Source organism: Vulpes lagopus, chromosome 5 (assembly GCF_018345385.1).
Source record: "Vulpes lagopus strain Blue_001 chromosome 5, ASM1834538v1, whole genome shotgun sequence".
Lineage (NCBI taxonomy): Eukaryota > Metazoa > Chordata > Mammalia > Carnivora > Canidae > Vulpes > Vulpes lagopus.
In genome coordinates, this window is record NC_054828.1 from 11,258,062 (window position 1) to 11,270,391 (window position 12,330).

The following is a 12,330-nucleotide window of genomic DNA, read 5'->3' on the forward strand; positions in this document are numbered from 1 at the left end:
AATGCTCATTAACTCGCCATTGCCATCGTGCTTCCCAGGACGTTTGCAATTTATCAGGGACTGTGATTGAAAGGGAAAGGAAGAAATGCCTGGTGTGACCTTAGGCCTGTGATGCTCGGTGGTGACAGCAGATGGTGTCAGGCCTGGGCTGTTTGTGGGGTGATGAGAGATGGTGTGACTCCAAGCCAGTGCCTTTCATCAGATAATGGGAGATGGTGTGACTCCAGACCCATGCTGTTTGCGGGGTGATGGAAGATGGTGTGACCTCAGGCCTGTGCTGTTTGGGAAAGAAAAGGCATCTTGTCCCACCCCTCCCAGCATGTGGGTGGCGTTTCTGGGCATCGCTACCTTCATCCTCAGGGAGCTCCCTGGAGAACCCCTTGCTACCCGCCTGGGGCCTGTACCGACTGAGGCCGGCTGGGCTCCCCACTCAGCATCAGGAGCCCACAGAATGACCATAGGAGTGGCCCATGGCCCACATTTCATCACTTGTTCGAATGGTGATGATGTGTTTTCCTGCCCCGGCCCCCAACCCCAGGGCTGAATCTGCTGTCTCCTCTGGGAAGGAGCAGGAGGGCCCTGGGTCTGGCGCTCCTGCCCTTACCCCCTGCACCCACACGGCTATTCCATTTGCCAGGAGCTGGCTCACCGGCCTGTGACGTCAAAGGCATCATCATCCCATTTCCTAGAAAGGGGGTCGAGGCTCAGCACAATTAGATGGAGCCCCGACAGGCCCGTAGTCAGAGCCTCTCCCACACCCACCACCAGCCAGGGGCTTGGATGACGGTCACGCCATGCTCCCTGTGGAGGGCCTTCTCTCTCCATGACACAGCCGGGAAGGGTCGGGCAAAGCTATGGGCCCTGGTCCTGGGGACTTCCTGAGCTACCCTTGGATTTTAAATGTGGGTCACAGTTGAGGAGGGTCCTAATTAAGAGGAATGATGCTGTGATGGTGGGATTTCAGGCACCATGGCAGGTTCTAGTGGGGTTGCAGGGGGCTCCCTCCCAGTGTCTCAAAGCACCACTGGGCTATGGAAAGTATGGGCTGGACTGGCCATGGACCCAATCCTCACCCATTGTACAGGAGGGGAAACTGAGGCCTGAGATGCCTAAGAACTTAGCTTCTGTTGCTGGTCTTTCACCTTTCGGAGGGATTTCCCACCAGCCAGGTGGTGGATGGGGCAGGGAGAGGCGGTCTGTCAGGGTGCAGCTCTCCTGTCTCTCTTCTCTCTCGTCCCAAGCCTCCCTGTGATGCATGGCGAGCTGGAGATGTGTTCAGGGGAGTCTAGACACTGGTTTCTACGCGTGACCCTGAATATACCACCTTCCCCATGTATAAAACAGAAGGGTTAGGCCAGCCCCAGGCCCCAACCTTTTATCATTTGCACATCAGAAAGCTGTCTCCCAAATAGGTTGTGTTTATTAGTTCCTATTAAAATGCCATTCCAAAGAGCCGAAGCCAGACAGATCAGGGTTCGAATCCTGGCTCCTCTCCTTCCTGCGAGGCAAGGGCTCACCTCTCCCAGCCTCAGGCAGCTCATCTGAAAAACAGCCATGGACCAGACCCCCACTCAGGCAAGACTAGGTGAGATCATGGGTGTAGGACGCTGGCTCCTGCAGGCCCAGACAGAGCACAGCTCCAGGAGGCACCAATCACAAATTAACAACCGGCTCTGAATGCTGTGCCAGGCAGGCACTGAGCGGGCACCAAGCTGAGGGCTTTGTGGTGCCATTTCTTTCACCCTCAACAACTTGGTGAGGAACAGGCCTCCCTACCGTCTTCACTGGCCAGTGAGGAACCCAAGGCACAGAGAGGCAAAGTCATTTGCACAGTCACCCAGAAGGCAAATGGAGATGCCAGGGTTGAGCAAGACGGTGGGATCCAGGGCGTGTGTGGGTAGGCACACCTGTGCCTGTGTGCACGAGTCCAACCACGTATGTGTGCACCCATAAGTGCTCACCCCCGTGAGGATTCTTCCTGAAGAGCCTCTGAGCAGCTTGGCCTGCTGTTCCCTCTCTTGGCCATGGCACTCCTCACCAATCCACTGGCTTCCTGGTGAGAAGACTGACAGCTTCTGTGGCTCCTGCAGCTTCTGAGAACGGCCTGGGAAGTCCCATCTTTATCTTCTGAGACTTCCGTTAAGGATCTGGGTCCCTCAGTGGAGACTCTGGTCCCCAGGCCTGCCCCGAGGCTGCTGCCCATGTCTGAGCGTGGAAGGGAAGGCAGAGGTGTACCTCCAAATCAGAAGCACCGGACAAACCATTTCCTTTAGTTATGATCTCTTTTGATAATGATCATCCAGTGTAGATGCTGGGAAATTCTTTGAATGAGCATTTGTTGGAAAATTTGCTTGTGTGGGTGGCAAAGATATGAGAGGTCTGGGAAACAGTGTTGATTTGCAGGCACAGGGTGTGCAGGGAGGGGGAGGCGCGGTCCTTGGACCCAGAATGGCCACAGACGAGGAGCACTAGAGGGTGGGCTGCGGGGGAAGGTGACTTGCCCCGCAGGTGTCAGCACAGTGATGAGGGAAGACAGCCCAGGGCTCCCTCGCTGGCTGGGCACCCTCGGGCTGTGGCCTTGCTCCTCGGAGCCCTTGCTGCCCTTCCCCACCTCCCTGCTTTCTGTCCAGCTTCTCCCAGTGCCCATGGCCAAGGCCTGGCCTGGAGGCGGGGGAGGGACCTGGCCTAGTAAGATTGGCCACCAGCCGCTTGGTTTCGCAGAACCCGCTCTGGCTGGGCGTCACCACAACACAGGCTTCCCCCTTTCGGGGAATCTGCCTCCTGCCAGCTTCCTCTCCTGTGATGTCACATTTCTTGTGATCTGCCCAATCATTTCCCCTGGCCTCCCTCTGATGGGACAGCAGAACCACTGGCTCCTTAGGCCTGCTGGAGTCCCCTCTGGCCTGGCCTGGCCGTGGGGCAGCTCTTCTGCTCCTCTGGGCCCATGGGTGGCCCACCGCACTGCCTGCAGCCACAGGGGTTCCTGGTCAGGCTGGGTGTGTGACCCTGATGCTGGCTGGGTGCTGGGGATGTGGTGGGCACAGCTCCTGCTGCTGCCCTAGATGAGCTCATAGCCCAATAGAGTCAGCGGTTTGCTTTCAGGAAAGTAATTTTCTCATCTCATTTCTCATTTTCTCACTCCTTAAAACATCCTACAAGGGAGATATTATCACCCCCGTTTTACAGACATGAAAACTGAAGCTTGCTGACATCGACGTGCCCAAAGTCACACGGCTGATTCATGTGGCAAAGCAGACCTCCAACTCAGCTCTGGACTCTAAGTCCAGTGCTCTGGCACCCCTTGCCTTCTCTGACCCTCGTTCCCACTAATCTGTCCTGGGGAAGGGAATGTGTGTGTGTGTGTGTGTGTGTGTGTGTGTGTGTATATCCATCTATCCACTCACCCACCCACCCACCCTTCCTTCCTTCCATCCACCCAGCTTCCCATCCATCCATCCATCCATCCATCCATCCACCCACCCACCTTTCCATCTATCCATCCATTCACTCTTCCTTCCTTCTACCCACCCTTCCTTCCATCCATCCATCCGTCCATCATCTATCCATCCATCCATCCATCCATCCATCCACCCACCCACCTTTCCATCTATCCATCCATTCACCCTTCCTTCCTTCTACCCACCTTTTCATCCATTCATCCATCCATCCACCCACCTACCTTTCCATCCACTCCCTCACTCATCCATCCACCAATCCATCCACCTACCCATACACTCTTTCTTGAATTCCTCCCTGTGTGGAGTTGCTGATATGCAAGAAGATTGATAGGGTCCCTTCTTACAGTCTGGGTGAGGCAGGAAGGAAAAACCCCCAATCCATAGAGGTGAGAAAGCAAGCCGGCCACTGTGAAAAAATGTGCCTCCAGACCCTGCACTTTGTAGCTGTGAGGTGGGTGCTGCAGCCTTCAGACTCCTGGTGCCTCTCAGAGGGGGCCTGTGGGGGAGGAGGTGGCATTTGGTAGATGGGGAGGAATTAGCCAGAGGAAGCATACCCTCTCCCAGAAGGCTCTGCAGCAGGATCCAGAGATGCAGATGCACACAGGGCCCCCGCTGGTGCAGAGTCCTGTGAGGCAGGCTGTGTGGGGGAGCGCAGGAGAGGGAGGGACTGCTTAGCAGGGCCACACGTGCTCTGCCTAATTCCGGCCGCCTCTGATTATTTCCAGCCAGTGTTTCTGGGGCTTGTTTTTCAGAAGCAGCAAGAATCTAGATTATTATGTGAAATTAGTGGGCAACTGAACCTGAAAAACAAAATTATTTTAACCCTGCACAGACTAAACAGACCATCTTTAAGTGCGGTGACTCAGCCTGAGTCACTAGATTGTAGCCTCTGCCTTGAATTGTTGTGGAGAGACTTGGCCCAGGAATGCTGCCCCCAGCCCCTGCCTTGGGCCTCCAGGTGAGAACCACATGCTGCCCAGGCAGGTTCCCAGGTTGAGCCATGGGCTGATTCTGGACTTATTGTTGTTTTTTTTTTTTTTTTAAAGATTTTATTTATTTATCCGTGAGAGACACAGAGAGAGGCAGACATACACGCAGAGGGAGAAGCAGGCTCCATGCAAGTAGCCTGATGTGGGACTCGATCCCAGGACCCCAGGATCACGACTTGAGCCATGGGCAGACATTCAACCGCTGAGCCACCCAGATGCCCTTGATTTAGGACTTCTTCCTCTCAGACGCCAGTAGAGAAAATGTCCTGTCAGCCTGCACTGGTACCTCAGAGCCCCGGGCCAAAGCTCAGCGTGACCACGCAGCCCTCAGATTCTTCTAGATTGAAATGTCCCACTGCTCTCCAACCTGGCTCCGGCTTCTTCCCTGCAAGCTCTCAATGACTCTGCGGGCAGTGTCCCATGCCCCCAAACCTTCAGCATGGTCGGGGTTGTACTCGGGGGGGTCTCCCCCTGCCCAGTATTTCCTGCCCCCTATCTCCCCTGTCCACTCCTCAGGGAAGCTCTCAGAGGACAGGAAGCCACGATAACATTTGTTTATCTGCTTTAAAAACTGACAGACAAAACTTCCAGCGTCCTTTAAGTTTTAAAGGGCAAAGAGGGCCCAGGCCTGCCTGGGGGTGCCCCCTAGTGGCATCTCATCCTCGTCTTGTCCCCCTGGGCTGGAGGATGGAGGAATCCTGGTGTAGAGCAGGGCTTCTCAAAACTTTTCACCTCTGGACCCCTTTATACTCTTTAAAGTTATTTAGCACCCCAAAGTGCTTTTTTTTAAAAAAATATTTATTTATTTATTTATTTATTTATTTATTTATTTATTTATTTATGAGAGACACAGAGAGAGGCAGAGACACAGGCAGAGGGAGAAGCAGGCTCCTGTGGGGAGCCCGATACGGGACTCGATCCCAGGACCCCAGGATCACAATCTGTGCTGAAAGCGGACGCTCAACCACTGAGCCACCCAGGTGTCCCCTAAAATGCTTTTATGCAGGTTATATTATCTATGTTTGCAGTAGTAGACTAAGAAGGAACATTTTCTTAAAACTAAGAAAATGTAAAAACATTTATCAATTCATTTAAAATATGCCCATGGCAATTTAAACATCAATAACATATTTTAGAGAAAATTAATTATATTTCCATTTGGCAAGAAAAATATCACCGCTTAACCTTTTTGCAATTTTCTTTTAAACTGGACTAATAGGCCAGAGCTGGATATGCACATCTGCGTCTGCATTCAATCAGGTGGCACATCCCACATCATGTAGTCTCTAGAAAATTCTATCATATCCTGGTGAGAGAATGAGAGTGAAAATGGCAAATATTACCTGAGCATTATTATGAAACTAATTTTTACCTTGGAGCCGCGATGGTCCCCGGAGCGCACCTGGAGGACTGTTTGTTGGTTTGGAGGAAAGAATGGGGGGGGGGGCAGACAAGACAACCCCAGACCTTCCTCAGTTGTTTGTTTGATTAGCTCGCTGACTAATTAATTGAACCAGGAAGTGCTTGCCATATTCTACAAGTTCCGTGGAAGTACCTGGCCCCCGGGAATTAGGGGACTGGCTCCGTGGGCTGTTGTGTCTGCTGTGGGATGCTCCCATCATGCTTTGGGGCATTCCCACCTGCTCTCTCGACTTCCTCCTGCCTTCTCTACCTTCTCTGCTGGGGGCACTTTCAGTTCTCACTGCATATGTTCTGACCTGTGTCCTGGGTGTGTTTCCCTGGTCTGCAGAGGTGTTCCTATTTGCTCTGGGAGGGTGCTCCCTTCGCTGTGAGGGGGCTGACCCACCTGGGGAGGGAGGGAGCCCCGGGTGCTGTCTGGAGAGCAGCCTGTCGCTCTGGGGGGGGGGGTGGCACCCACTTGGTGAAAGCGTGCCCCCGTGCTCTGGGTGGCAAGTGTGCCCTGACGCCTGGTGGGATGCACCCCCTGTGCCGTCCATCCCCGGAGATGGGAAGATTCCTACCTGCTCTCTGGGAAGAACTTCACGCCTCTGTAGGGCTTCTCCCACCTGCTGTGTGGGAACAAGCGCACCATGGTGGGGTGGGGGCATCCAGCAGGGTGTGAGGGGCCTCCCCTGGTTGGGGAATGGTCCCACTTTAGTGGGAAGGACACACCGCTGCCTCTTCCCCGACACTGAGCCCAAGGGCAGCGTCCTCCCTGCCTACACACAGCAGACCCGCAAAGACTCCTGCCTCTGCTGACATGCTGAAGTCCTGTCAGATTGGGAGCCAACAGAAAAATGATAATTTCCCTTATTTGAAAGTGAGGCTCAGGGAAGGACCCTGACTTGCCAGTCTCACAGCTCCTAGGTGACCAGGAGGAGAATTCAGACTTTGAATTTTATCCTGCAGGGCAGGGGAGACCACTGAAGGATTCTGAGCAGGGGAGTGACATAGGCTGATTTCTGTAAGATGACTCGGGGTGAGTGGTCACCCAAGGGAGAAATCAAGACAGAGAAGGTGAAGGTGGGGGTGCAGCTCCCCCTTCCTCTCCAGCTGCTCTGCCCCTGTCCTGTGTGTGGAGACCTAAGCTGTCCCTTCCCTCTGGCTGGCCCATGGGGCCCTGAGTCTGCCTCTGTCACCCCCAGGCTGTGTGGCCTGCGCACCCTGCAGCCCTATGCCGAGAGGATCCCCGTGGTGGCCACTGCCGGCATCACCGTCAACTTCACATCCCAGATCCCCCTCACCGGGCCCGGTGTGCAGGTGCACTACGGCTTATACAACCAGTCGGATCGTGAGTATGGGCAGCCCTGGGGAGGCAGGGAGGGCACCCCCGATGCCCCTGCAGCTTTCCCCGGAAGCACCAAGAGGCTGGACCAAAGGACTGGATGTGTGTGTGCGAGTGTACACAATACCTGCAGCTTTATGTGTGACCACACACAAAGGAGTTCTTGGCAAGGCCGTCACCTGTGTTCCTAGGGATACACACTCACACATGTGTGCATGCTGTGTACATGTGCTCGAACATGTCTGTCCACATGCACCGTGTATACAGGTGCGTGTACATGTGGGTACATGTGTGAGCACACAAGTGCGTCCTGTCTGCATGAGGACGTGTGTCCTGATGGCGCCCTCCCCATCCAGCCTGCCCTGGAGAGTTCCTCTGCTCTGTGAATGGACTATGTGTGCCTGCCTGTGATGGGGTCAAGGACTGTCCCAACGGCCTGGATGAGAGAAACTGTGGTGAGCAGCCGCCTGTCCCATCCTTCCCTTGTCCTTGCCTCCCCCTCGGGACCACCGTTTGGGGCAGTAGCAGGGACAAGCTGGGACCCAGTTCTCCTGACTCCCAGCTCAGGGCTGCTCTCCACCAAGCCATCTGTCCCAGCCAGCTGTCCAAGAGGGAACAGAGTGGAGGGAGGACCAGGGAGGGGAAGGCAAGCCTGGGGTGGCCACAAAGAGAATCTTGCATCTTCCTCCCTTGAGTGTGATCTCCACCCCTCCACTTCAGGGGTTCAGACTAGAGCTGCCAACTCTTACTGGAGTTATGCTCACCACTGGCCAGCCCTGGCAGCAGGGGCCCCGGTGGGACTGTCAGGACTGTCTTAGAGTAACGCGTCTCTCTCTGAGTCCTGCTTCTGGCCCCCACATTCACCATCAGGGCAGCCTTTTCTTGTCTGATCTCCCCAAACCTTCCACAGCCCCATCCAACCAAGTTTTAAATCCTTGGGGAGAAAAGCAGGAAGGAGAGGAGATGTGCCTCATATTTAGAACCAGAGCACCTGGCTTCAGGTTCTGGCTCAGCCAGATGACCTCGGACAGGTCATTTCATTTCTGTTTCCACTGATGAAATGGGGTATCTCAAGGGTTGCTATGAAACTCGCACGTAAAGTAGCTGAGAAAGAGATCTGTAGTCACAGCATATAATACAATACACGTTCTACAGGCAGCACAAAGTCCCAGCCTGGCTCCTCGGCCTTCCTCTCACCTGCCTCCTCTGTGTGTCCCCATGCAGTTTGCAGAGCCACATTCCAGTGCCAAGAAGACAGCACCTGCATCTCACTGTCCAGAGTCTGTGACCGGCAGCCTGACTGTCTCAATGGGAGTGACGAAGAGCACTGCCAGGAAGGTAGGGTGGGTATGACCAGCTCTCTAGAGGGAAACCAAATAATGGGCTTAGCCAGACAGCCCAGACTTCCTGCGTGCTTCTTCAGCAGAGGTTTCTGCCTTCTTGTCCAAAGACTCACCAACTATCTGAATGGACGCTTATCCATCCATCCATCCATCCATCCATCCATCCATCCATCCATCTTATGGTCTCCCCAACCATCTATCTATCCATCAATTCATACATCCACTCATCCATCCATTCATCTGCCTGTCCACCCACCTGTGTCCCTATACACTGAGCCCATCAACCTACCCACTTATCAGTTCATCTGTCTTTGTGTTCATCGTTCCATCTTTCATCCATCTGTGAATGCATGTATGCATCCATCCACTGAGCTAACTACCTGTTTGTCTGTTGGTCCTTATATCCACTCATTTATCCATCCTTCTGTTTGTCAGTCTCCCCACTGGACCATCAATCCACCCATTTGTTGGTCTGCCCAATCTCCTGTCTGTGTCCATTGTTTTATCCATCCATCCATCCACCCCACCCACCCATCCAACACCTACAGACACCCCAGTGATAGGTGAGCAGAGTGAGGGAGTGGGAATAAAAGACACCAGAGAGGTGGTCCCTGTGCTTTGGGATTATCTGCTAGTAGGAAAACCTGATGGGTGACTGTCTCTGGCCCACCGCCTTCTGGACTTCATGTCTAGTAGCATGGGAAGACTGGAGTGCAGGAGAACATCAGGCAGGGAAAGCTTCCTAGAGGAGGTGGACTTTGAACTTGGCCTTGCAGAGAGATAAGATTTAAATAGGCAGGAGGGAAGGAGAGTAGGCTAAGACCAGGTGGTGGTGCAGAAAGTTCTTTATGGCAGAGACAGTGAGGAGCAGGTGGGCGGCTAGGTGGGGCCAGGGTCTGGAGGAAGGCTGGGCTCGTAGAGGAGCCTTAGACTGATGGGAGAGGCACAGCCCTGCTCTTGGGAGCCAATGGACAGTGGAGGAACAGTTCTGCCTTCAGGTCCACCTGGGTTGGCAGGTGTGACCTCAGGAGGCGCAGTCTGTGGGGGAGATGCAGCCTTGCTCTCCACAGGCCAGTCTGAGGGGGGTGAAGGGACACAGGGAAGAGATATGTCCTGCCTTTAGGAGACCTTTCAGGAACCTCAGGGTACCCTTCAGCGAGCTCAAGGGACCCCTCCCCAGTCTCCTCCTGGCCTCTTCTAGGCTCCATCTTCCCTGGGCCTCATTTTGGAGGCTCCCTGGGGCTCAGGGGCCCACCCTCCGTGTCCTGCCCCCACCCCTCTCCCCCAGGGGTGCCTTGTGGGACATTCACCTTCCAGTGTGAGGACCGCAGCTGCGTGAAGAAGCCCAACCCGCAGTGTGATGGGCTGCCTGACTGCCGGGACGGCTCAGACGAGCAGCACTGTGGTGAGCCCCCAACAGGCGGGTGGGCAAAAGCCCCTGTCCCTCTGGGGGCCCTGGAGTGTGGGAGGGAGGGGGCCCACACTGGGAGCTGAGGGAGAACTCATGTTGTCTCTTTCTGTCTCTCCTCTACACCGGCCCTGGGTCCTGCCTCTCCTTCATTCTCTCCCATCCCTTCATCTTTCCTTTGGCCTTCCTGCCTCCCCTTCTCTGTCTGCCTGTGTCCATTCCTCACTGGCTTCTGGCTGTCCCTGTGCTCCCCCCCACCCCCTGCACCCCCAGACTGTGGCCTCCAGGGCCCTTCTGGCCGCATAGTGGGTGGGGCCGTGTCTTCAGAGGGCGAGTGGCCCTGGCAGGCCAGCCTCCAGATTCGAGGCCGACACATCTGCGGGGGGGCGCTCATTGCTGACCGCTGGGTGATAACAGCTGCCCACTGCTTCCAGGATGACAGGTGAGTTGGGGGGACATGGGGACCTAGACCACGAGAGATGGAGGAGGGGAGGCCTGGCAGGGAGGGACATGGGTCTGAGATCCAGGAAGGAGGGAAGGATGGTGAGCAGCCGGCAGACTTGCTGTCCTGGTTCCACCTCAAACATAGTCTGTGCCCCTGGAAATGTTGCTCAACCTCTCTGTTCCATTTCTGGTATCTTGCTTTAGGTTGGGTCAGTGATTCATTCATTCATTCACTCATTCACTCACTCATCCATTCAGCAGTGTTTCTTGTGCTCCTACTAGGGAGCTGTGCAGACACTAGGGGTACAGCACAGAACAGAAGTGCCTGGCCTGGCCACAGGCCATGACCCCCCTCCAGGTGCTGTGACCTGGTGAGTGGGGCCCAAGAAGCCTCCAAGAAGGGACATCCCACCCAGCCCCACAGACATCTTCTCCACCTGCATGGTGCCTGACGATGCCCCCTCTCCACCCCCAGCCCCATCTCTTGGGCCCCGCCCTGGCCCCCAGAACAGCCAGTCCTGGATTACCCTCCATACCTCCTCTTCTGTTCTGGGTCTACACAGTCCCCAGCTATCAGGGCACCCCATCCCCTGCCCCTTACATCCAGAGCCAGATGGCAAGTCCTCTTGGTGCATCAGACCAATTCTTAGCCGCTGCCTGTCCACACTATCACCAGCACTGTGCACACATCACTCCAGGTGGCCCAGAGCCTGGCTCCGTTTTGCATCCCCTACCCAGGAGGCTGGGTGCTCTTTCTGGTGCAGCCTGACCTCTTCTCTCACTGCCTCCCTGGCGCCCCACAGCCCATGAGGTAAAGAAAGACCTGGATGTTGACCTGGCACCCATGGTCCTTTACTGCCCAGTCTCTGCTGATTGCTCCATACTCAATGCCCACCCCTCCTAGTGAGGACCAGCAGGTCTCAGCGAGCTCACAGCAGCCCCATCTGTAAAGTGCAGAAAAAAGGAGGGAAATATTCCATTGCCTGGTACTGTGCTAACTTTTTTTATTTTTGCATGCACAGTCGTAGTAAATTCCTTCCAGTAACATAGGAGTAGAAGACACTGTTCCCGTTTCACAGATGAGGAGACTGAGGCCTAGAGAGGTGCACACACATCCAGGGAGGGATGAAGCTGGGATTGGAACCCAGGCAGGTGGACTCCAGCACCAGTGTCACTGGCTGTACAGCCCAGCAGCTACGGGCTTTCCAGAGCAGGGAAGGGATGGGTGTCCGGGTAGGAAGCTGGCTAGCCTAAGGGCCTGGGGTCAGAGCAGCAGCGGCTGAGCGTGGACCCCCACCCCCACCCCAGCATGGCCTCCCCAGCGCTGTGGACCGTGTTCCTGGGCAAAGTGTGGCAAAGCTCGCGTTGGCCGGGCGAAGTGTCCTTCAAGGTGAGCCGCCTGCTCCTGCACCCTTACCACGAGGAGGACAGCCACGACTACGATGTGGCCCTGCTGCAGCTCGACCACCCCGTGGTGCGCTCGGCCGCCGTGCGCCCCATCTGCCTGCCCGCACGCTCCCACTTCTTCGAGCCTGGCCTGCACTGCTGGATCACGGGCTGGGGCGCCCTACGTGAGGGTGGTGAGCCGGCTGTTGGGGGGCGGGGAGATGGGGTGCAGTCTGCCTCCCCATGTTTTCCAGCCTGGAGTAAGGTGGGGGTGGCAAGGGGTCCCCAAAGCTCCAACCCCGGTCCCTCTGGTCCTGCGATTAATGGGGGCTCGATGTCACAGAAGAAAACAAGCTTTTACTATAGTGGGTGGCTCCCGCCTTCTCGGCCCTTCCTTCCTTCCTGAAGGCCTTTAAAGGGAACTGAGGGCATGGGAGGTTATCTTGGGGGATATGTGGGAAGTGATGGGGCAGGTGAGGAAGGCAACAGCCCACAGGCAAGCTCCAAACTCTGCTCCTTGCACAGAGATGGCTTCCTACCTTGAGGTTGGATTTTA

The 12,330-nt window shown here is 55.5% G+C and overlaps 1 protein-coding gene across 2 annotated transcripts in view; it reads left to right on the top strand.

Annotated features, from left to right (window-relative positions):
* Window positions 1-12,330, top strand: part of TMPRSS6 (transmembrane serine protease 6) — a 37,493-nt gene that overhangs the window by 22,457 nt on the left and 2,706 nt on the right. For both annotated transcript variants that reach the window (XM_041754018.1, XM_041754019.1), the window contains exons 11-16: window positions 7,054-7,199; window positions 7,550-7,648; window positions 8,418-8,531; window positions 9,825-9,941; window positions 10,218-10,386; window positions 11,697-11,968. In XM_041754018.1, coding sequence (XP_041609952.1) covers window positions 7,054-7,199; window positions 7,550-7,648; window positions 8,418-8,531; window positions 9,825-9,941; window positions 10,218-10,386; window positions 11,697-11,968 — 917 coding nt within the window. The remainder of the gene's footprint in view (window positions 1-7,053; window positions 7,200-7,549; window positions 7,649-8,417; window positions 8,532-9,824; window positions 9,942-10,217; window positions 10,387-11,696; window positions 11,969-12,330) is intronic.